This window comes from Spermophilus citellus, assembly GCF_964194105.1.
Source record: "Spermophilus citellus genome assembly, chromosome: 19".
In the NCBI taxonomy this organism is placed as follows: domain Eukaryota; kingdom Metazoa; phylum Chordata; class Mammalia; order Rodentia; family Sciuridae; genus Spermophilus; species Spermophilus citellus.
In genome coordinates, this window is record NC_138201.1 from 13,188,389 (window position 1) to 13,212,750 (window position 24,362).

Here is a 24,362-nt window from a genome sequence, read left to right on the forward strand (position 1 = left end):
ATATGATCTGCCCAGATTGAGTCAGGAAGATATAGACAACCTAAACAGACCAATAACAATAGAGGAAATAGAAGAAACCATCAAAAGACTACCAACTAAGAAAAGCCCAGGACCGGATGGGTATACAGCAGAATTTTACAAAACCTTTAAAGAGGAACTAACACCAATACTTTTCAAGTTATTTCAGGAAATAGAAAAAGAGGGAGAACTTCCAAATACATTCTACGAGGCCAACATTACCCTGATTCCTAAACCAGACAAAGACACTTCAAAGAAAGAAAACTACAGACCAATATCTCTAATGAACCTAGATGCAAAAATCCTCAATAAAATTCTGGCGAATCGGATTCAAAAACATATCAAAAAAATTATACACCATGATCAAGTAGGATTCATCCCTGGGATGCAAGGCTGGTTCAATATACGGAAATCAATAAATGTTATTCATCACATCAATAGACTTAAAAATAAGAACCATATGATCATCTCGATAGATGCAGAAAAGGCATTCGACAAAGTACAGCATCCCTTTATGTTCAAAACTCTAGAAAAATTAGGGATAACAGGATCATTCCTCAACATTGTTAAAGCAATCTATGATAAGCCACAGGCCAGCATCATCCTGAATGGAGAAAAATTGAAGGCATTCCCTCTAAGATCTGGTACAAGACAGGGATGCCCTCTCTCACCACTTCTGTTCAACATAGTCCTCGAAACACTGGCCAGAGCAATTAGACAGACGAAAGAAATTAAAGGCATAAAAATAGGAAAAGAAGAACTTAAAGTATCACTATTTGCAGACGATATGATTCTATACCTAACAGACCCAAAAGGGTCTACAAAGAAACTATTAGAGTTTAATAAATGAATTCAGCAAAGTGGCGGGATATAAAATCAACACGCATAAATCAAATGCATTCCTGTATATCAGCGACAAATCCTCTGAAACAGAAATGAGGACAACTACTCCATTCACAATATCCCCCAAAAAAATAAAATACCTGGGAATCAATCTAACAAAAGAGGTGAAAGACCTATACAATGAAAACTACAGAACCCTAAAAAGAGACATAGAAGAAGACCTCAGAAGATGGAAAAATATACCCTGCTCATGGATAGGCAGAACTAACATCATCAAAATGGCGATATTACCAAAAGTTCTCTATAAGTTCAATGCTATCCCAATCAAAATCCCAACAGCATTTCTTGTAGAAATAGATAAAACAATCAGGAAATTCATATGGAATAATAAAAGACCCAGAATAGCAAAAACAATGCTAAGCAGGAAGTGTGAATCAGGCGGTATAGCGATACCAGACTTCAAACTATACTACAGAGCAATAGTAACAAAAACAGCATGGTACTGGTACCAAAACAGGCGAGTGGACCAATGGTACAGAATAGAAGACACAGTAACCAATCCGCAAAACTACAACTATCTTATATTTGATAAAGGGGCTAAAAGCATGCAATGGAGGAAGGATAGCATCTTCAACAAATGGTGCTGGGAAAACTGGAAATCCATTTGCATCAAAATGAAACTGAATCCCTTTCTCTCGTCATGCACAAAAGTTAACTCAAAATGGATCAAGGAGCTCGATATTAAATCAGAGACACGGCGTCTGATAGAAGAAAAAGTCGGCTATGATCTACATACTGTGGGGTCAGGCCCTAAATTCCTCAATAGGACACCCATAGCGCAAGAGTTAACAACCAGAATCAACAAATGGGACTTACTCAAACTAAGAAGTTTTCTCTCAACAAAAGAAACAATAAGAGAGATAAACAGGGAGCCTACATCCTGGGAACAAATCTTTACCCCACACACTTCAGATAGAGCCCTAATATCCAGAGTATACAAAGAACTCAAAAAATTAGATAACAAGATAACAAATAACCCAATCAACAAATGGGCCAAGGACCTGAACAGACACTTCTCAGAGGAGGACATACAATCAATCAACAAGTACATGAAAAAATGCTCAACATCGCTAGCAGTCAGAGAAATGCAAATCAAAACCACCCTAAGATACCATCTCACTCCAGTAAGATTGGCAGCCATTAAGAAATCCAACAACAACAAGTGCTGGCGAGGATGCGGGGAAATGGGTACACTTGTTCATTGTTGGTGGGACTGCAAAATGGTGCAGCCAATTTGGAAAGCAGTATGGAGATTTCTTGGAAAGTTGGGAATGGAACCACCATTTGACCCAGCTATTCCCCTCCTCGGTCTATTCCCTAAAGACCTAACAAGAGCATGCTACAGGGACACTGCTACATCGATGTTCATAGCAGCACAATTCACGATAGCAAGATTGTGGAACCAACCTAGAAGCCCTTCAATAGATGAATGGATTAAAAAAATGTGGCATTTATACACAATGGAGTATTACTCTGCAACAAGAAATGACAAAATCATAGAATTTGGAGGGAAATGGATGGCATTAGAGCAGATTATGCTAAGTGAAGCTAGCCAATCCTTAAAAAACAAATGTCAAATGTCTTCTTTGATATAAGGGGAGTAACCAAGGACAGGGTAGAGACGAAGAGCTGGAGAAGAAGAATAACATTAAACAGGGATGATAGGCGGGAGGGAAAGTGAGAGTTAAGGGAAATTGCATGGAACTGGAAGGTGAGCCTCAGGGTTATACACAATTACATATAAGAGGAAAGGAGGAGTAGGAGAAAAATTATATAAGTGGAAGAAACGATTTATAGTAGAGGGGATGGAGAGAGAGTAGGGGAGGGGAGGGGAGGGGAGGGGTGAGGGGACAGTGGAGAATGGGATAGACAGCAGAATACATCAGTCACTAGAAAAGCAATTTGTAAATCAATGGAAATGTAACTGATGTGACACAGCAATCTGTATACGGGGTAAAAATGGGAGTTCATAACCCACTTGAATCAATCTGTGAAATATGGTATAATAAGAACGATGTAATGTTTTGAACAACCAACAATAAAATAATTAAAAAAAAAAAATAAAAAAATAAAAAAATAAAAACACGAAAAATATTTGCAACTTAATCTCTAAGAATTAATCTGTCTAATGCAGTTTTTAAAAATAGAAAATGACTTAAAATTAAATTGCCTCAATTATGCACAATTTGCACAAAATAGAAACCATTTGCATCTTTCTGTTTGCAAAGATGTTTCAACTCCCACATAAGAAAAAAAATTGCAAATAAAAATTATTCACTGGTGGCTTTTATTACATATGTGATAAATGCAAATTCTAGACTGAAATTATATCTGGTTTGAAATGAAAATCTCATCTCTTGCACAAAAGCGAAATGGTACAACCCCTTCAGAGGAGTTGGCTATTATATGGCAAAAATTCAGGTGAAATTTACTCATTAAAAAAGCAATCCCTCTTCCCAGAATCCATCCCCAAAACACAAAAAATGAAGAAAGCAAAGTCTGTACACCAGACTGTGTATTACACTGTGCTATTCAGATTATTTATTAGACATCATTTGCATAGTATTAGAATAAAGCAAATGAGTAATCATGACACTGTCTCTAAGACAGAGCATTTTCCTTTTAAGATAAAGTAGTCAAAAAATACCAAGTTAAATAAAAACCCCACAGTCTTGAATTTTATTTGAGAGTAGCACTATGAATGTGCTATAAAGCCCTCATTTCTGTGACATGCAGGGAGCATCAGGTTGATATGTAAATGAGCTTCACATGAAACAAAAAGTGTCTGAGAGATTAATGTATAATCTTGATAAGAAAAATACAAATTTCTTATTTGTATTTTTCATGAATTTCTTACGCATATCATGCTTCACAATAAACAGCAGAACCAGTTTATTTTTGCTTCAAACATCAAACAAAATTTAAAACATATAAGAAAGAAAGCCTGTTGATTTTAAATGTATTTCTTCCTTTCTAATGTTCCAAGTCTTTCTCCTTTGTTTCCTTTCTGCTTAAGAACTGTCTTTAGCCATTCCTTGAGGAGTGGCCTGCTGGTAACAAATTATCTTTTCCCCCTTTTATTTGAGAATGTGTTGATGTCCTTCTTTATTCTTAAAGGATTTTTTCACTGTATATAGAATTCTTTTTCTTTCAACTCTTGAAAAACGTACGACTTCCTTCTGGCCTCTACCAGTTCTGATGAGGAATCTGCTATCCTTCAAATTGTTTTTCCCTATGGTAAGATGTCATTTCTCTCGTGCTGCTTTCAAGATATTTTTCTCTGCCTTTATTCTTCATAAATGAGTATGCTATGTTTTTTGCATTGGTTTTTAGCTTTCAATTCACTTAGCTTCTTTAATTTTTGTCTTTTGTCAAATTTGGAAAGAATTCAGCTATTATTTCTTAAAGCACATATTCAGTCTTGGCATCTTTCTCCTCTCTTGGAAATCTGATGACAAAAGTATTGTATTTTTATTACAGTCCAACTGGTACCTGAAGCATTATTTATTTTTTGTCTATGTTCTCTCAGTTGTTCAGATTAGATAAGTTTTTTATTTTACCTTCCAGTTCATGGATTTTTTCCTCTGTCCCCTCCATTTTGTGGTTAAGCCCATCTTTTAAATTATGTATTCTGATTATTATATATTATTTTTATTCTAACTTGTTACATATGATGGCAGAATGCAATTCATTTCACACTACACATATACAGCACTATTTTTCAAGTCACTGATTGTACATAAATTATTTTCACACTATTCATACATGTATTTAGGGTAATAATGTCAATCTCATTTCACCATCTTTCTTAGCCCCTTTCCCCCTCCCTTCCACTCCCTCCCCTTTGCCCTATCTAGAGTTCATCTAATCTTCCCATGTTGCTGCTCCCAACCCCACTATCAATCAGCCTCCTTATACCAGAGAAAACATTTGGCATTTGGTTTTTTGGGATTATCTAATTTCACTTAGCAATATCTTCTCTAACTCCATCCATTTACCTGCAAATGCCATGATTTTATTCTCTATTATTGCTGAGTAATATTCTATTGTGTACATATGCCACATTTTATTATCCATTCATCTGCTGTAGGGCATCTATGTTGGTTCCACAGTTTAGCTATTGTGAATTGTGCTGTTATAAACATTGATGTGGCTGTGTCCCTATAGAATGCTGGTTTTAAGTCCTTTGGGTATATCCAAAGAGAGGGATAGCTGGGTCAAAGGGTGGTTCCGTTCCCAGTTTTCCAAGGAATCTCCATACTGCTTTCCAGATAGGCTGCACCATTTTGAGGTCCCACCAGCAGCACATGAGTGAGCCTTTTCCCCCACATCTTCCCCAACACTTATTGTTGTTTGTCTTCATAATAGCTGCCATTCTGACTGAAGTGAGGTGAAATCTTAGAATAGTTTTGATTTGCATTTCACAAGTGACTAGAGATGTTGAATATTTTTTTTCATATATTTGTTGATTGATTGTATATCACCTTTTGAGAAGTGCCTATTCAGTTCTTTGGCCCATTTATTGATCATGTTATTGTTTTGTTTTAGTTTTTTGTTTGTTTTTGTTTTGGGTGTTTGGCTTTTTGAGTGTGTGTGTATGTATGTATGTATATATATATATATATATATATATATACATACATACACACACACACACACACATATACATATACATACTCTAGAGATTAGTGCTCTGATGTGCAAGTGGTAACAATTTGCTCCCATGCTGTAGGCTCTCGATTCACCTCACTGATTGCTTCTTTGGCTGAGAAGAAGCTTTTTAGTTTGAGTTCATCCCATTTATTGATTCTTGATATTAATTCTTGAACTCTAGGAGGCTTATTAAGGAAGTAGGGGCCTAATCTGATATAATGGAGATTTGGGCCTACTTTTTCTTCTCTTAGACACAAGGTCTCTGGTTTAATTCCTAGGTCCTTGATCCACTTTTAGTTGAGTTTTGTGCATGGTGAGAGAGAGGAGTGTAATTTCATTTTGTTGCATATGGATTTCCAGTTTTCCCAGCACCATTTGTTGAAAAGACTATCTTTATTCCAATGCATGTTTTTGGCGCCTTTATCTATTATAGGATAACTGTAATTATGTCGGTTATTCTCTGTGACCTCTCTTCAGTACCATTGGTCTATCAGTCTATTTTGGTGCCAATACCATCCTGTTTTTGTTACTATTGCTCAATGGTATAGTTTAAGGCCTGGTATAGTGATGGTACCTGCTTCACTGTTCTTGCTGAGGATTGCTTTAGCTATTTATTCCGAGTCTCTTATTTTTCCAGATGACTTTAATGACAGCTTTTTCTATTTCCATGAGGAATGTCATTGGGACTTTGATCAGAATTGCATTAAATCTGTATCTTGCTTTTTGGTAGTATGGTCATTTGACAATACTAATTCTGCCTATCCAAGATCAAGGTAGATCTTTGTACCTTCTAAGGTCTTCTTTAGTTTCTTTCTTTAGCATTTTGTAGTTTTTGTTGTAGGGGTATTTCACCTCTTATGTTAGGTTGATATCCACCCCCCCTTTGTTTTGAGGCTATTGTAAATGGGGTAGTTTTCCTTTTAGAGGATTTGTCACTGAAATACAAAAATGCCTTTGATTCATGGGTGTTGATTTTATATCCTGCTACTTTGTTGAATTCATTTACTAGTTCTAGATGTTTTCTGGTGGAATTTTTTGCGTCTTCTACTCATGTCAGCAAACAGTGATAATTTGAGTTCTTCTTTTCCTTTCGGTGTCCTTTTAATTTCTTTCATCTAGTTGCTCTGGCCAGTGTTTCTCAAGAACTGTGTTAAATAGAAATGGTGCAATATGGCATACCTGTCTTGTTCCAGTTTCTGGAAGGAATGCTTTCAATTTTTCACCATTTAGAATGATGTTGTCTTGGGGCTTAGCTTTTATAACATTGAGATATGTTCCTGTTATCCCTAGTTTTTTTTAGTGTTTTGAACATGAAGGGGTGCTTTATTTTGTTGAGTGCTTTTTCTGCATCTACTGAGATGATCATATGGTTCTTTAAGTCTATTGATGTGATGAATTACATGTATTGATTTCCATATGTTGAACCAACCTTGCAATCCTGGGATGCACCCCATTTGATCAGGGTGCACTATCTTTATGATATGTTTTTGTATTTGATTAGACGGAATTTTATTGAATTTTTGCATCTATGTTTGTTAGAGGTATTGGTCTGAAGTTTTCTTTCTTTGTGTCTTTTGCCTGGTTTTGGAATCAGTGTGATATTGGCTTCATAGAATGATTTTGGAGGTGTTCCTCATTTTCTATTTCCTGAAATAAATTGAAGAGTATTGGTATTAGTTCTTCTTCAAAGGTCTTGTAGAACTTGGCTGTGTATATAACTCGTCCTGGGCTTTTCCTGGCTGGTAAGCTTATGATGGTGTCTTTTATTTCATCGCTTAAAATTGATCTGTTTAAGTTGTGTATACCATCCTGATTCAATTTGGGCAAATCATATAACTCTACAAATTTGTCAATGCCTTCAATATCTTCTATTTTATTGGGAATACAAGTTTTCAAAATAATTTCTAATTATCTTCTGTATTTCTGTAGTGTCTGTCATTTTCTTTTTTATCATGCATGACAGTAATTTGAGTTTTCTCTCTCCTCTTTGCTAGCTTGGCTAAGAGTTGATCAATTTTATTTATTTTTTCAAAGAACCAACTTTTTGTTTTCTCAATTTTTTCAATTGTTTCTTTCAATTTCATTGATTTCAGCTCTGATTTTAATTATTTCCTATCTTTTTTTTGGTGTTGATTTGTTCTTTTTTTCCCCTAGGGCTTTGAGATGTAATGTTAAGTCTTTTATTTGTTGACTTTTTCTTGTTTTAAGGAATGAACTTCATGCAATGAACTTTCCTCTTAGTACTGCCTTCATAGTGTCCCAGAGATTTTGATACATCGTATCTCTGTTCTCCTTCACCTCTAAGAATTTTTTAATCTCCTCCTTGATCTCTTTTGCAACCAATTTTTCATTCAGTAACATATAATATCTCCAGGTATTGGAATAGATTTTTTAAAATCTTATTATTGATTTCTAATTTAATTCCATTATGATCTGATAGAATGCAGGATAGTAGCTCCACTTTTTTATATTTGCTAAGAGTTGCTTTGTGGCGTAATATATGGTCTATTTTAGAGAAGGATTCATGTGCTGCTGAGAAGAAAGCGTATTCATTCATTGAAGGATTAAATATATATGTCAATTAAGTCTAAATTATTGATTGTACTATTGAATTCTACAGTTTCTTTGTTCAGCTTTTGTTTGGATGATCTATCCAGTGGTCAAAGATGTGTGTTAAAGTTACCCAGAATTATTGTGTTGTTGTCTGTTTGATTCTTGAACTTGAGAAGAGGGTTTTTGTTTTTTTGTTTTTTGGTGACTGTAGATGCTCCATTGTTTGGGGCATATAAATTTATTATGTCTTGTTTATGGATGTTTCCCTTAAGCAGTATAAAATATCCTTCTTTATCCCTTTTGATTAACTTTGGCTTTAAGTCTACTTTATTTGATATGAGGATGGAAACCCCTGCTTGCTTCCACAGTCCATGTGAGTGGTGTGATTTTTTTCCCCATCCTTTCACCTTCAGTCTGTGGATGTCTTTTCATATGAGTCTAGTCTCTTGGAGGCAGCGTATTGTTGGGTCTTTTCTTTTTAAAAAAAATCCAATCTGCCAGTCTGCATCTTTTGTTTGGTGAGTTTAGGCCATTAACATTCAGGTTTGTTATTGAGACATGACTTTTATTCCCAGCCATTCTTATTTATTTTTGGTTTTTAACTTGACTTGGTTTCCCCTTTGATTAGTTTTTCCTGTAGTGTAATACCTCCCTTTGCTGATTTTCTTTGTTTTTCAGTTTCTCTTCATGGAATATTTTGCCAAGGATGTTCTGTAGTACAGTCTTTCGAATTGTAAATTCTTTTAACTTTTGTGTATTGTGGAAGATTTTTATTTCATCATTAAATCTAAAGCTTAAATTTGCTGGATATAAGATTCTTGGTTGGCATCCATTTTCTTTCAGAGCTTGATACATGTTGTTCAAGGATCTTCTAGCTTTCAGGGTCTGGAATGAAATATCTGCCCATAATCTAATGGGTTTCCCCCTATATGTAATCTGATTCCTTTCTCTCATGGCTTTTAAGAGTCTCTCCTTATTCTCTGTGTTAGGCATTTTCATTATAATGTGCCTTTTGTGGATCTGTTGTGATTTTATACATTTGGTGTCCTAAAAGACTCTTGAATTTGGTTTTCTAATTCATTCTTCATGTTTGGGAAATTTTCTGATATTATTTCAGTGTATTGATTGCTCATTCCTTTGGTTTGGAACTCTATGCTTTCCTCTATCCCAATAACTCTTAAATTTGGTCTTTTTATGCTATCCCATGTTTCTTGAATGTTCTGCTCATGGTTTCTTACCATTAACACCATGTGGTCTACATTCTTTTCAAGATTATATATTTTGTCTTCATAGTCTGATATCCTGTCTTCCCAGTGGTCTAATCTGTTAGTGATACTTTTAATTGAACTTTTAATTTAGTTTATTGTTTCTTTCATTTCAAGGATTTGTTGTTCTTGTTTTTAACCTCTGTCTCCCAATTGAAGTGATCTTTTTCTTCCTGTGCTTTTTTTTGTATGTAGCCCTTTGTCAAAATGATCTTTTGCTGCCTATATTTGCTCTTTTATATCATCCTTTAATTCACAGAACATTTAATTGTGTACATTCTGAACTCCTTCTCTGTAATTTCTTCTGTTGTGCTGGCCATGGATTCTAATAATGTGGTATCTTGTGGTGTTTCAGCACTTTCCTGCCTGTCTTTTCATGTTGCTGTGTGTCTTCCCTTCTAGCACTGTGGATCCTAGGCATTACTGTTTTTACCTATAGGCTTATCGTGCTCCTGTAGGGATCCAATACCTCTCCTTTGAGGTGAAGGACAATGTTATCAGATCCCAATATAAGCAATATACACCCTAAAAACAAATGTTTGCTATTAAGATGTTTACAGTTTGGTCACAATGTATAGAAATGGTGGATTCAATTATTATCTACAATTTACTCCGTAAGTTTGTAAAAGGGTCTACAGGTTCTGTTGGTGGACAAAGAACCAGGAATGAAGAGTAGGGATAATATGCTGAGGAGGTAGAAGGTGAGGATGTAGAGTTGTTATTTCTTAGGAATTGTGAAAGAGAAATCTAAAGAGGGAGATCAGTAGCAGGAAAAGGGAGAGGAAGTAATTTTGGGTAGACAAAAGTAAGTGGGAAGATAGTACACTACAAACCACAAAAACGCATATATATTAACACAAAATGTTAAAATAGTAGAAATTGGTGAAAAAATAATATACAACAGAGGCTTAATATACTATTCAGATGTCTCAGTCCTCAAAATCCTAATTCATGCAAAGTACTTGGTTTCACATATGTTGGGGATGTGAGGACAGGAGAATGGAGAGGGAGAGGGGAAAAAAATTTTGAAGGAAGAAACAGGAATTGTTTTGGTTGGAAATTAGCATCATTCCTGCTTCCTTTCTTATCCAATAGAGGGGGTTGTCTGTCATTAGCTGGTGTGTCTGCCCTAAGGATGGTGAAGGTAACCTGGGTGTCACTGTGCCAGGGTAGCAGCTGCAGGGGAGAGGGGTGGGTTAGAAACTGGGTACCTGGCCAGCTGGAATTCCAAACTGGGAGTTTCCCTCACTGAAGTTGGTGATGAAAGTGACCCAAGATGGAGATGCCTGCTTTCGGTGGTGGGGTGTTGGGTTGGGTGCCAGGAACCGAGCGATGGCATTGGCTAAGGAGTTCAGTAGACGAGCTCTGTGGCTTGCAGTGTGTGGCTGTCGGCCGTCTTCAGAGTCTGTGTGAGGTTCTTGGGTGCACGCAGGCTACTGTGCATAGGGGACTATCTATGCTGCTTCAGTGTCCCAAGATGGTGGTGACCGGAGAAGCCCCACTTTGATAGCTGGGGGTCCACATTGGATGTCAACCAGAGTTCCAGCATGTGGAAAGCTGCCGGATGTCCTATCTGGGAGTGGCCTTGATGATTTCTGCTCAGGTGGATGGCTTTCATTATGCATGGGTGCTGTTGATCCTGCTCAGGCACCTGGTAGTCCTGCATGGTTGAGTACTTGGGAGACCTACTCTGACAGGCCTGGAGCCCTGCATGGGCACGATGGCTGTGATTCCTGCGCAGGAGCAAGAATAACGCTCACAGAGAAGCAGTATTCTCACTACTTGAATCCTAGGTCATGGAGAGACACAGAAGTCTGCTTCCCTCTGGCCCACCATCTTGGATCCTCTATGCTTCACATTTTAATAAATGGTCTAAAAAAAAATCTTTCAGGAAGGAAACCTACACATTAAAAAAAATTAGTTGTACATGGACACAATACCTTCTATTATTATTATTATTATTATTATCATTATTATTATTAATTTATTTTTAGGTGTTGCTGAGGATTGAACCCAGTGCCTTACATGTGCTAGGCAAGTGCTCTACCACTTAGCCACAAACACAGCCATACACATGGTTTTAACACAGTGGATGTCAAGAACCCCTTGTATCTGGGAGCACTGGCACATGCCTGTGATTCCAGCTGTTAGGGAGTCTGAGACAGGATCTCAAGTTCCAGGCTGGCCTGAGAAACTTACTGAGACTTTGTTTCGAAATAAAAAAATAAAAATGGCTGGGAATGGAGCTCAATGGTAGAGTACCCCAATACTTTAACAACAACCAAAAAAAGTCTTGTGTTTTGCAGGGTAGGGTTTGGGGTCTGGAATTCCTACTGCTCTTCACTACACATGTGTGCCATAGAGGATTATATTGTGGAAAGATCACTGAGAGTGAAACTCAATCTATGACTACTAAGTTTCATAGAGGGACAGGAAATCTAAAGAGAATAAACAGTATTGTGTACTTAATGCATAATTTAATACAAGTTGTGTAGGGCTGGGGATAGAAGAGAAAGAATGAAAGAAGAAAAATGTAGCCATTTTAAAAAATCTGTCTCTAATGTTTTGATAGAAGTTTGAAATGTTCTATGGAAAAATATTTAATTAATATTGAAGGGCAAAGTGTAGGAGACCTTTATGTTGTGTTTTATATGGGTGAAAAGAAAGGGGATATCTCCAGGAAACGAAAGAGTAAAATCTTATTAACAGAAAGATCAGTCATCTGTATTTGGAAGGGAAAAAGTATATAGAAAAAGGATGGGCAGGGTCAGCCTTGTGAAATGAACATGGGCTTTGGGGCCTAACCCTAACCCTAACCCTAACCCTAAGTCTTTGTGATTGCTCTACCTGTAAATGATCATGGGAAGGTAATTTAGTCACTAGAAGCCTCAGCTTTGCCTTGAGTGGGAATAAGAAAAAATAACATGAAACTCGAAAACTGTGGATGAGATAATAATTTCAAAAATGCATTGTTTCCAAAACAGCATGGGGACTTGATCGATGTCATTCTGTTGTTATTAGGCAGCTGAGGGCAAAGGAGGGAATACTCTTTGTTGTCAGGGGAACAGATTAGGTTCTGTTTTTTTTTTTTAATATAGTTAGTGCAGAGTGAAGAAAGGATTTTGAGAACAGGGTTGGGGTGGTCAGCTCTGCAGTTTGCAACGGGGAATATGGAGGAATAAATAATCGCAGGTAGATAGCAAACATTGGACCCCAATAATGATAAGTAGAGCAACAGTAGAGTGTCCAGAACAGTTCAGTGTTTCAGAGGTGGAATTGATAGGACCCGGCTGTTCCATTAGGTCAATATACGTGAAAAAGTTAGGAGTGAGAGAATGAAAACAGACACCAGGGTTTCTCTCCTGAGCAACTTGAGTCTTTCATAATACCTACAGTTCAGATAGGCAGTGTGGTAGGGGAGTAGGTATACAAAAGGAGTTCAGGCGTGGAATTTAGAATGTTTTCTATCATTTTCCTGATGGCCTTTAAAGATCTGAATTTGAATGTGGCAACTCTGTTTCTGACTCCAAATCCCTTATTTCTATGTTACCATTATATTTTGGATAGTGTTGATTTATTGCAAAAGCTGTCATTGTGACCCTTTGAAGTACTGCTTCTAAAGTTTATCTAATAAGCTGGGCAAAGTGGAGCACACCTGCAATCTAGGCTGAGACAGGAGGATTGCAAGTTTAAGGCCAGCCTCAGCAACTTAGCAAGACTCTTTCTCAAAAAATAAAAAGTACTGGGGATGTGGCTCATTGATAATGCATTCCTGATAATCTACTACCCCCCCTGCCCCCCAAAATAAATTTTATTTACACTAACTACCCTGATTTATTAGATAATGTTCTCCAAAGCAAAATACCACAACTCTTAAGATCAACTGAAATGGAAGCCAAATGTGGCTAAGTGGCTTGCATTATGTATTCCTTAGAGCTTTCATTTCTTAATGCTCCATTGAAAGTCAATGCAAATTTAGACCTTCTACTCAACACCAATCTTGGTGCATGTGTTTCTTGTTTTAATGTGCAGGACAGGAGAGAATTGGAAAAGATTCCAACTATGAGCAGGAGGGTAAAGTTCAGTTCGTGATCGATGCTGTATACGCTATGGCGCATGCTCTTCACCACATGAACAAGGATCTCTGTGCTGATTACCGGGGTGTGTGCCCAGAAATGGAGCAAGCTGGGGGCAAGAAGTTGTTGAAGTATATCCGCAATGTTAACTTCAATGGTGAGTCCCTACCATCTGAACTTTCTGGAATCCAAAATGGTTGGCACTCCATATTTCATAAATCAAATAGTTGCATTATTATTTGACCTTGACCTTGTGTCAAAACCTGGTAGATACTATGTAATTTTGAATGATTGAGTCAGTGAATGAATTAATTCATATTTGGGGGTTGTAGTTCATTCTCATGTTGACATAGAGAAATTATTGCACAAAGCCAAATTCTTCCTTTATAAATGTGAATAAGGGAGGAGAGGAAAGGAAGGGAAAGGGACAGTATGGCTGCTTAAACTCCAAGCGTTATATGCACAGTCCAGTCATGGAAAAGGAGAGAGTGGAGGGTACCCCACCCTTCACATGACCACAATTGCTATAGGTACCCAAGGTAATAGAAGTAGTAATTGTAATTTGCCACACTAACCACATTTCACAGTACAAACTTATTTCTCAAACTACAGAATGCAACTATAAATTAATAGGTTAACTAAAAGACGTGAGGAGAGAGAAATAGAAAAATCGGTAAACAATTTAGAAGACTTTGGTGGAGACGGGAGAAATACCATTTCTTTCACAGTACCTTTAAGTATTATCTTGACTCTTAGAACATTTTAATATTTAATGTCCCCTAACTAAACAAATAAGTCAAATAAACCTGAATGTAGAACACAAGATTCAACATATTTGTTACCAAATGTTCTTAACTATACACAAATTAATAATATAATGACACTAAAGGGGAAAAAAGAAGAAAAAAAATAAATGCAAGAAATTTTTAGAAATAGTGTTTAGTTGTATAAGGTATGGCTACAGAAAAATAACATGGATATTATACAGTTGCTAGTAAATATGTTGGATTTTTCTCATTGTGGATAATGAGAGCCAGGTTTCTCTTTGGCGGAGATAGAAATTACTAATAAATGAAGGGTAGAATGAACTGTGTGTCAGATTATATTTAAAGATATCTGCATTTCTTCATATACATACACATGAGTAGTTACAGGAACAGATATGCATTGAATGTATCTATTTACTTGTACCACCTAGGTATGTCCACTGAGTGGCCTAGGGACAGTGGCGCCTCAGGAAAAAATAACATCTGGCACTCAGATCTTGTTTACAAATACCATTCTCCAGGAAAAAGAACCAGAGTTCCTTAGAGAAATGGAATCCACGGCCAGTGCAGAGAAAATACAGTATGTACGTCAGATATTCTGTGCCAGAAAGAAAGAATGCTACTGGCATTCTAGGAAGAGAGCTGCCTTTCTAGGAAGAGAGCACTCAGAAAGTAATGGGGTTGTGTGACAAGGGCACAGATCAACTTGGAAGAGGTCTCATTTGCCAATTCTGGGACCAAGTGGGTTATAATTCATAAAGGAAAGTAAATATCCATAAGTCCATACTTGTATAAATAATAATTGGATTGAATAAACAAATGTGAGAGAATGGGTGGCATGATAGAATGACAGAAAGATGGAAATGAAAAATCACCATTTGCAAAGGCCTCAGTAATCATTGTTTCTGGCAAGAATCATTGATGAATGCTAAAGTTATTGGGTTAAAGTATAAAGAGAAATAAGGTATTTTCTTAGACTCAAAAGTATTTGCAATTGGGATACATATTAATTTCTAAGGTGAAAACAGTAGCTTTGAAGTGGAGGAAACTTCAAGACAGCTCCTTGAACAAGTGATCAAGGTGAACGAAACCAGTAATAACTTATCGTTGTCATTTGTATCTTGATACTGTGCACAGGCACTGTTAGAGCATCATGTCTGAGGCCTTATTGCAAAAAATAAATATCATGCATAAATCATAATATAAGAAATGTACAATAATATATAGGAAACATTAGGCGAATCCAATTCAAAATTGTTTAAGAAAGTCATTGACCAGTATTCTTCAAAAGTATCCAGGTTAAGTGAGGTGCAGTGGCATATGTCTATACTTGCAGCTACTTGGGAGGTTGAGGCAGGAGGATTGCTCGAGTCCTAGAATTGGAGGTCAGCTTGGGTGGTACAGCAAGACCCTGTCTTGAAATGAAAAAGTGCTCCAGTCATGAGAAAAACAGATGGTAGAACTGTTTCAGAAGGGAGGAGACTGAGAAACGATTGCTAACAAATGCAATGTTGGAATGTTATCTTACATCAGAAGAAGGACATTCATGGGATATTGAAGGAATCATAATAAATTTTGTTTCATAGTTTTAATATACCAGCATCAATTTCCTTGTTTAGTTAGCTATATAACAGTTAACACAAGACAACAATAACTCTTTTTGCTTCTCTTGTTGGAATTTAAAGTACATTTAGACTCACAATATTGTGTCCATTTTTCAGGAGTTACCTAGTATCTGGACGAAGTGATCCAATTGGGGGAGCAATATTTTTCTAGTTCAGATGAAGACAAAAATGACTATATATAAATCCAGAATATACTTCAACTACAAGTCATCTTTTTTTCATAGTTTCTTCCTGATCTTACAGAATCTCTTACTATATAAAACCAATTTTCACAAAACAAAACAAATGTGAATTTCACTACTTACAAAGCAGTAAATAACATAAGCTGAGATTGGTTTCTGGCTTTGTATTCTGATCCATGTAAATGTGTGACCATTCTTACACTAGTGATAAAAAAGTACAAGTTTTCTTAATTATTGTGCCCTGTTTTTTCTCCCTGACAATAATTATAGACTATGGACTCACTTTTGTCAAGACCATCTTGTCTGCTGATGAACTAGTGTTGCTGAATTTTAGAATAGACACAGGGGATGGGAGATAGATATCTATCTATTATCTATCACAGTGATTACTCTATGCCAGAAACTCTGCTAAGTACTTTGAATATTTTGGCTCATTTACTCTTCAAGACTACATGATGTTTAGATTCTGTTTTTTTTCTCTTCTTCATAGATAAGGTAGCTGATTCACAGAGATGTTAAGAGAATCATGATGGACGGAGTTGTACACCTGTGTGGATTCCTAGAGCATAGGGCACCTGCATCCACAGTTTGCCCCCTTGACTATTATTCTCAGAGTTGTTGAGAGGAGAGGCTTATTACATTAGTCCTGCTGGTCCATCTTAGATCTCAGTTCTGGGGATTTCACTGCAAAGGTCAATTTCCCCCTGTGTCACACCAGTGTAAGCTCTGTGGCCCACACAGTATCTTTCTGAGGAATATCTTTTTTTTTTTTTTTAAATCTGGACAGTAGGGAAACTTTTTATAGATTCTGGGACATTGCAACATTGATTGATGGCAGGGCTCAAAAGTTTTTGTAAAGAATAAGAAGCTGTGCACAATTTAATCAGTGAAGTGCCCATGTTGTGTTGAGAGAGAAAAGAAACTTGATACGTTTTAGTTGGTCAATTTCTTGATTTATAGGTAAAGAAATAAAATCCTAAGATGTGAGAGAACATTTTTTCTGAGACTTCACAGTGAGCAAATGATAGAGACCTATAGCCCAAGTCTCTTTTCAGGCCATTATAGAGAATTTAGTCTTCCTTTCCTATGTTTAGGATTTTGATTGTTCTTTGTCTCAATATGCTTCATTGTGCTCCCCTTAATTTAGTAAGAAATTCCATTTATCCCTAGGAATTTTGTTTCAGACCAATAGAGTACAATTTAATAACTCTGACCTTCAATTTAGAAAATGATAATAGAGTATCCATAAAGTATTACTACCACTTCACCAAGTACTTCACTTAATCTTATGAATGGAGGGGAAAAGGATGACTCTTCATTCCAAACCACCTTTCCCTGCTTCCCAAATGAATGCAAAATCCCAAGCCAAAATTCACTATAGTTATTGGTATGTTGACTCATATGACCAGATAATAATACTTGGAAATGCAACTTTAACAGATTTGGTGCCTGGATATAAAATCTTGATATAATAATGTGTTTAAAGTATGTCTTGGGTTGGGGATATAGCTCAATTGGTGGAGGACTTGCCCTACATGCACCAAGCCCTGGTTTCAATCTCTAGCACCACTAGAAAGAGAGAGAGAGGAGAGAGAAAATGAAATGAATGAATGAATGCATGTCTAGACCTATGTTTTCTCATTTCAGGAGAAATTGAGGTAGGAGATATTTTGTAAAGATGTCACATCTCACATGCTTTCTTGGAGCATGATGTTAGCTTTCCCTCATTGAGAGATGAGGTTTGTGTTCCATCCCTTTGAATCTGGGTGAGGCTGTGACTAATTTGGAAGTGACATCACGTGACTTCTCATTGCACAAAAAGTAATAGAGCTCTGCATGGTTCTCTACAAATAATACAAACACAATTATTATGCTGATAAAAAGACAAAATGTCACCGTCAAAGGTGCTCTAGTCACAGCCACAGCTGAGATCCCACCTTACAGCCCATCTCAATTATCCTGCATGTGAGCTTCTAATTGCTTCAAACTGATGTACATGGTCTAGAGATGTACTGCCTCCATTGGATCCTGACCTAATTACCAAATCCATGATTTCATTGCCTTGAGTGCTAAGATTTAGGGTGATTTGCTGAGCTGAAAGAGATAACAGGAACTCGTATCAGTGCTGGACTCTTTGTATGGGGTGGTAAAATGAGAACAGAAAACCTGCCAGGCAGTTCACTTGACGGAGGGGATCTTTTCATCATCAGGGCAGTCTGAATCCCCAGTCCTTCTCTATTCAGGAAGAAAGCAATTTTATTCACATCTTCTCACCTAGTGGGGTTTTCAGTCATGTGTACACTCTCTTCTCTGCCACCCATCTTATCAGGTATCCCTATTTCTTTGGCCCAAGCATACCTGTATTCTAGACATAACACCTTGTAGAAATCTCTGCAGTGATCATCGCCCCCCCCCAATCTCTTTTTTTCTCTCAGGACTTCTTTGATTTTCTTTTTAAATATAAAGTTCATTGAATACAAAGTCTGTTTTTTCTCTTGCAAGAAGTTCAGGGGTTCTGTTAAAAAAGAGTTGTGGGGGGGAAAAAAACTAGAGATAATAACCCAGTTGCAGTATATAGAACCCATCCAGAAGGTCAAGGCTGCACTATATACTATTACAAGTCATCACTTAGATAAAGTATCCAGCTCTTCAATCTGGATTTTTTTAAACACAGCTTGCTCTGGAAAGGGCAAGGCAAGAATCATTTCTTCTAACAAAGATTGTGAGGAGGAAGAAGATTTAGGTGACCTGTCCCATTCCAGTGAATATTTAGGCCATGTTCTTGAGTCTCTCGGGAGTCCTAGGCTCCTATATTCTTTCTCTCCAAGTCAATGAAAAACTCCACTTATATTATTGAATGAATCGAAGCTGTAGAATTTATAGCAAAGGAGAACACAAATCCTAGTATCCAGTGTGGAAAAAAAAAAAAAAGAAAGGTGAATAGCTGCATGTTATTAGTGCGAAACAACAGGATTCTTGTTTCTTGCTAATAATGTGAAATCCAGATTTCATTTTTTTCTGCTTAAAGACTTAGAAGACTTGCTGAAAGCAGGAAGCCAATATTGAAACCTTTTTTGTTGTTGTTGTTGATGTGGCTTTTGTTTTCTCCCTACACTGGGAAGGTTTGTGTTGATTCATACATGGAGCTTACAAGATCTGTTACAATAAAGTGGGTGCTTTTGTAGTCTGCAGGAATGATGTCTCAGTAACACAGAGAAGAAAGAAATTAAAACAGTGCCTTTGGCTGTTTAACCAGATTTAACCAGTGACACTAACTGGTGAGACCAAATCAGTGTTGTTCATAGGAGATTAGTTCCCACTTCCAAACTAGGCTCTAGCCTGTTATATGGGGAAAAAAACTTTTTTCTAGCAGTAGAGACATTTAAATTAGATACCAGTTAACAGAGGCAGCATTGGTGCCCTGGAAAAGACCAAAGTGTGACTAACTGAAGGCATGTGTTCTGTCTGGTTTCAAAATATCAGCAAATGAAGCAACAACAAGAAGAAAAATCGTTATCTATTAAGCTTTTACTATGTAAAAGGCACAGAACCAAGTACATCCTCACTCTATGAGAAATGTAATATGAGTGCTAGAAAGTGAGACCTTAACAGAGGCCAAACTTCAGTTAAGTGGTAAACTTGGAATTTAAACCCATTCAAGAGGATTCCAAAACCAGTTACCAAGCACTGTTCTAGTGTAAGTAGCTGGGTGACTAGAACAAGTGACTTACCTTTTTTTAAGATGTACCTATGCTTCATCACCTATAAAATTAGGAAGTTGGATGCTCTGTCTCCTCCAACTACATCTTCATTGGCCACTCCTACCATAAGAAGATCACTGCAAACTTGATGGCTTAAACAATGACCATGCTTTATCTTACAGTTCTGCTGCTGGCAAGTCCAACATAGGCTTCCCTTAACTTGAATTTAAGGTGAAGACATGGCTGGTCCCTTCAGGAGACTCAGGGAAAGTCTGTCCTCTAGCCTTTTGTAGCTCCTGGAGGCCACTTGGCTTGTGATCCAGGCCTCATATCACTCCAACTTCCTGTTTCCATCATCACATCTTCCACCTTTTACTCCTCCTGTCTCCCTCTTATGTGGACTTCTGTGGTTGCACTGGGCCTTCCCATATTATCCAGAACAATCTTCCATATCATGGTCCTTAATTAATATTTTCAGCAAAGACCCTTTTGCTACAGAAAGTGACATTTCAGGTTCTGCAAATTAGGACTTGGACCTACTTGGATCGTTATTCAGCCTAGTACAAGCTGATTTTTTAAAACTCTTCTTTAATATCCAGTGGTATCATAAAATTGTAGGATGGTGTGCATTTGCTTGGCTGTTCCTCTATCCTACCTGTGATGTTGAGCCCATGTTGCCTGGAGGTCACTGTCACCATGAGTTTCCAGCTTGGTATGGTAGGCCTCTTAGCACCCCATATATTGCCCTCTTTCTGGCTCTCATTTTAACTTTATCCTTATGTTGAATGATCATTTGTATGGGGCCACTTCTGACTTGATGCTTGTTTCTTCGAGTATTGTCTTTTGTTTCTATAACTATTTTCTATAACTATTTTAAACATTGTTCCTCCTGTCTGGTTAACATGGTGTGATAACTCTCTCATAGGAATGCAGCCTCATATCATCTTGCTGTCCAGTCTTGTCATCCTTGACTTACATGTTTTGAAGCAGTCTTTCTCCGATTCCTGTTTTCATGTTCTAGAGAGAAAAGGCCTTGTTATGGTTTAGCTATGAGGTGGCCCCCAAGAGCCTAATGAAATAAAGTTTAGAGGTGAAATGATTGGATTATAAGAATGTTACACCAAACTGTGCATTAATTCACTGATGGGGAGTAGCTGGGTGGTAACTATAGGATAGTAGGTTGTGGTGGAAGAGGTGGGTCACTGAGAGCATGCTTTGGGGGCTTATATTTTGCCCTCATTGAATGGAGTGCTCTCTCTACTTCATGGTGGAACCATATCCTATGTGGTTTTCTTCCTCCACACTCTTGTACCATGATGTTCTGCCTCACCTTGGACCTGAAGCACTGAGTTCAGGCACTTATGGACTGAGACCTCTGAAACCTTGGGCACCAAATAGTTTTCCTCCTCTCAAATAGTCCTTTTAGGTCTTTTGGGTACAGTGACAAAGAGATGAATACACAGGCCTTCTACCCTGGACCGCTAGAACATCTTTCTCTGGTTGATGCCTGGTGAGCTCGCTAATGTAATCCACAAGTCACCAGGCTTGTGCACTCTGTATATTAACCATCCCACTCCGTCATAGGAAACCCACCTAGGTAACACCCAGCATAGGCTTTGACCCTCAGGCCCCTCCCATTCTTTCTTCCTCTCCACCCACTGGCTGAGCACTTACTCCAGGCTGTTCCCCACCCACTTATCCCATTAGCCCTGTTGTGAAGCTGGCTACCTGTTTGGGATCTGGAGTAATAAACTTAACCTTTCCATCACTCCCATCTGAGTCCTGCACTGTGTTACACCTAACAACTGACTCTTCCTCAGTTTCCTCCCTTAGCAAATCGCCACATGATTTATGTTTTCATCCATATCATTAATGCAAATATTTATGTTTCCCTGAGTTCTGCAGAAGCTAAAAATTTGGTTAACTACATGGAGAACTCTGTCAGTGTTAATATCTTATGTTCAATAATGAGAAAATTATCAAAAGTGCTTCATGGTTCTTGTTTAACACTTCTCCATACCTGTTCCACCCCATTGAGAAATAGAGTGGACTTCTCAGTGATCTTGTTCTGGCTGGTAAATGACCTATGAATTTACTTATAAATGACAGAAGGTAGAGCATTGTTTTCTGGTAAGAATATTGACCCAGTATATAAATCTATAGTCACATATCAGATATATACCATAAAGTCAGTTATATTTCTCCTGGTTTAAGGAAACATGTAAAAAATACAAGTTACTGAACATTTTTTTTTTATTCTTTTATGAGTTTTGCTAAAAGTAACCAAAGCTTATGTCTTGCCTTCCTTGTATATGGTTTACTGATTATTCCAGGTAGTTGACATTAAGGGCTTTTGATTCATTCAACCGTATACACTTGCAAATTATGTGTGTATATACACTCAATATATTAACACATTTATCTTTTTTAAAGTGACTTCAATGTCAGATTGATTGCATCTGAAGGACATTCTAAGAGGATCCAAATGGGGATTGACAAAGAAACTAATGTTTATGGAACCTCTTCTAGACCCACTGCTAAGCATTTTAAACTGGCTATCAAATAAATTATTTTAAATTCAGTCAGTAGACAAGTACATATTTAAATAAACATTTATACTTATTTCCTTGCTTGTTTTTAATTACATACACTTTTTAAAATTTATTGGTTTTGAAACTGTTCTTTGTTGACCACAATTTATTAAGGAAACTAAAATAATAACCATTACGGTGATCAGAATTGTATTCAACAACAGTAGCATTATGCCAAAACTTATGTTATCTCTGAAAAATAATAGTTTTTCTTCCTCTGACGTGGGAAGAGTTTGGAATAAAATTTTAAGAAACACTGAGAACTGGAATTCTTCAAAAGAAGAGGTGGATTGTCTTCCTATCTTTTATAATTAGCATTTGCAGGCCTAGACATAACCTGCCTTTGAATAGCACAGATCACTTGGGGAAGACCTCCTAAGCATTGGTGTTATTTCCCAACTTTCTTCTCCACAGGTCTGCAGACTCATCCGTAGTTCAAGAGACACAGGAATCTGGTTTAACTGTAAAATCTGTCTTTTTCCTTGCCTTCTTCAGGTAGCGCTGGCACCCCTGTGATGTTTAACAAGAATGGGGATGCCCCTGGGCGTTATGACATTTTTCAGTACCAGACGACGAACACCACCAATCCCGGTTATCGTCTTATTGGGCAATGGACAGATGAACTGCAGCTCAATGTGAGTTCTATTTGCTCTTCCTCTTCCCTTGTCAGATGAATGAGCAGAACTGTTTTTTTTGTTGTTGTTGTTTTTGAACTCAGGGGCACTCGACCACTGAGACCCATCCCCAGCTTTATTTTGTATTTTATTTAGAGACAAAGTCTCACTGAATTTCTTAGTACCATGCTAAACTGCTAAGGCCGGCTTTGAACTTGTGATACTCCAGCCTCCGCCTCCTGAGCTGCTGGGATTAAAGGCAGGCGCCACAGTGTTGCAAGAATTTTAATTTGCACAGTAAAACAAATTATTCTCAGTTTTTGGTGCTGGGATTAAACCCAGGATCTCACAGGTGCTAAGTAAGCACTTAACACTGAGTTACACTTGTGCATACACAAGTGAAGTTGCAATTTGTTACTGGCACCAGCAAGGACTGACTAATAGTACCAGTAAGGGTGATGATCATGGTCATGCATTAGAAAACGTGTATTGAATTTTTTGCACTATAGTTATAACCTCTGTGAATTCTCTCATTTAACCCAAAGCTTATATTGCTTAACAAGTTATCTGCTGTCACTTTTATGGGATCCTTCTCTTACACTTTCCTTTGTCCTTTCTTCCTTCTTCCTTATTTGGAGTTGACATGATTTTTTTTTTTTATTTCTTTGGATGATTTTTAATGAGTCATTTTGGTTTAAACTGAGATTATCTGATTAATTGCAGTATTAGCAATTTCCATAACTTCTACCTTTTTCTTTAAAATGTGATCTCAAGTAAACAGCCACTGTTTTGCATAGGATCAAGTCCATGCTGATGTTCCAGCTCAGGGAGTTTGAGGGAGGGGGTAGAATTGTCTCTTATTCCACTTCTTTTGTTCAATTTAGTCCTTGGATAGGTTGGATGAGACACACACATTTGGGAGGGCTGTCTGCTTGACTCAGTCTACTGATTAAAATGCTCATCTTATCCAGAAACACCCATTCAGGTACACCTAGAAGAACATGTGACCAAATGTCTTATCACCCTTTGGCCCAGTCCAGTAGACAAATAAAATTAACCATCATAGTCCTTTCCCAGAAAATTCTTTCTGTCTCTTCTGAAGCTGAAAATGATGTCACTAGTCTTTATCATTCTGTACCTTTGGAGGCACTTGGGGAATCGTTGAAAGTGGAAAACAGAATCGGGATCTGGGGCTGGGATGGGGATTTGTTCCATGGTTTCTAAAAAGGAAACAGTGTAAAGTGATCACAAGCCAGTTAACCTTATTTTCCCATTCCTGGGGCCTGACTTTGCTTATACCTGTCCACCTCTCCATCTCCCTTTCCTGAGTTTCACCAGCCAAATGAACTGACACCAAGCCTGAACCTAAAGGATTACAATATGGCATCCAAGAATGAATGGAACCGGATAGCTA

At 37.4% G+C, this 24,362-nt stretch overlaps 1 protein-coding gene across 2 annotated transcripts in view; it reads left to right on the forward strand.

The window, feature by feature from the left end:
- GRM7 (glutamate metabotropic receptor 7) overlaps positions 1 to 24,362 on the forward strand; it is a gene marked incomplete at its 3' end in the record, with an annotated part of 844,437 nt that overhangs the window by 580,455 nt on the left and 239,620 nt on the right. For both annotated transcript variants that reach the window (XM_081276152.1, XM_081276151.1), the window contains exons 6-7: positions 13,425 to 13,625; positions 22,830 to 22,969. In XM_081276152.1, the coding sequence (XP_081132278.1) occupies positions 13,425 to 13,625; positions 22,830 to 22,969 (341 nt within the window). The remainder of the gene's footprint in view (positions 1 to 13,424; positions 13,626 to 22,829; positions 22,970 to 24,362) is intronic.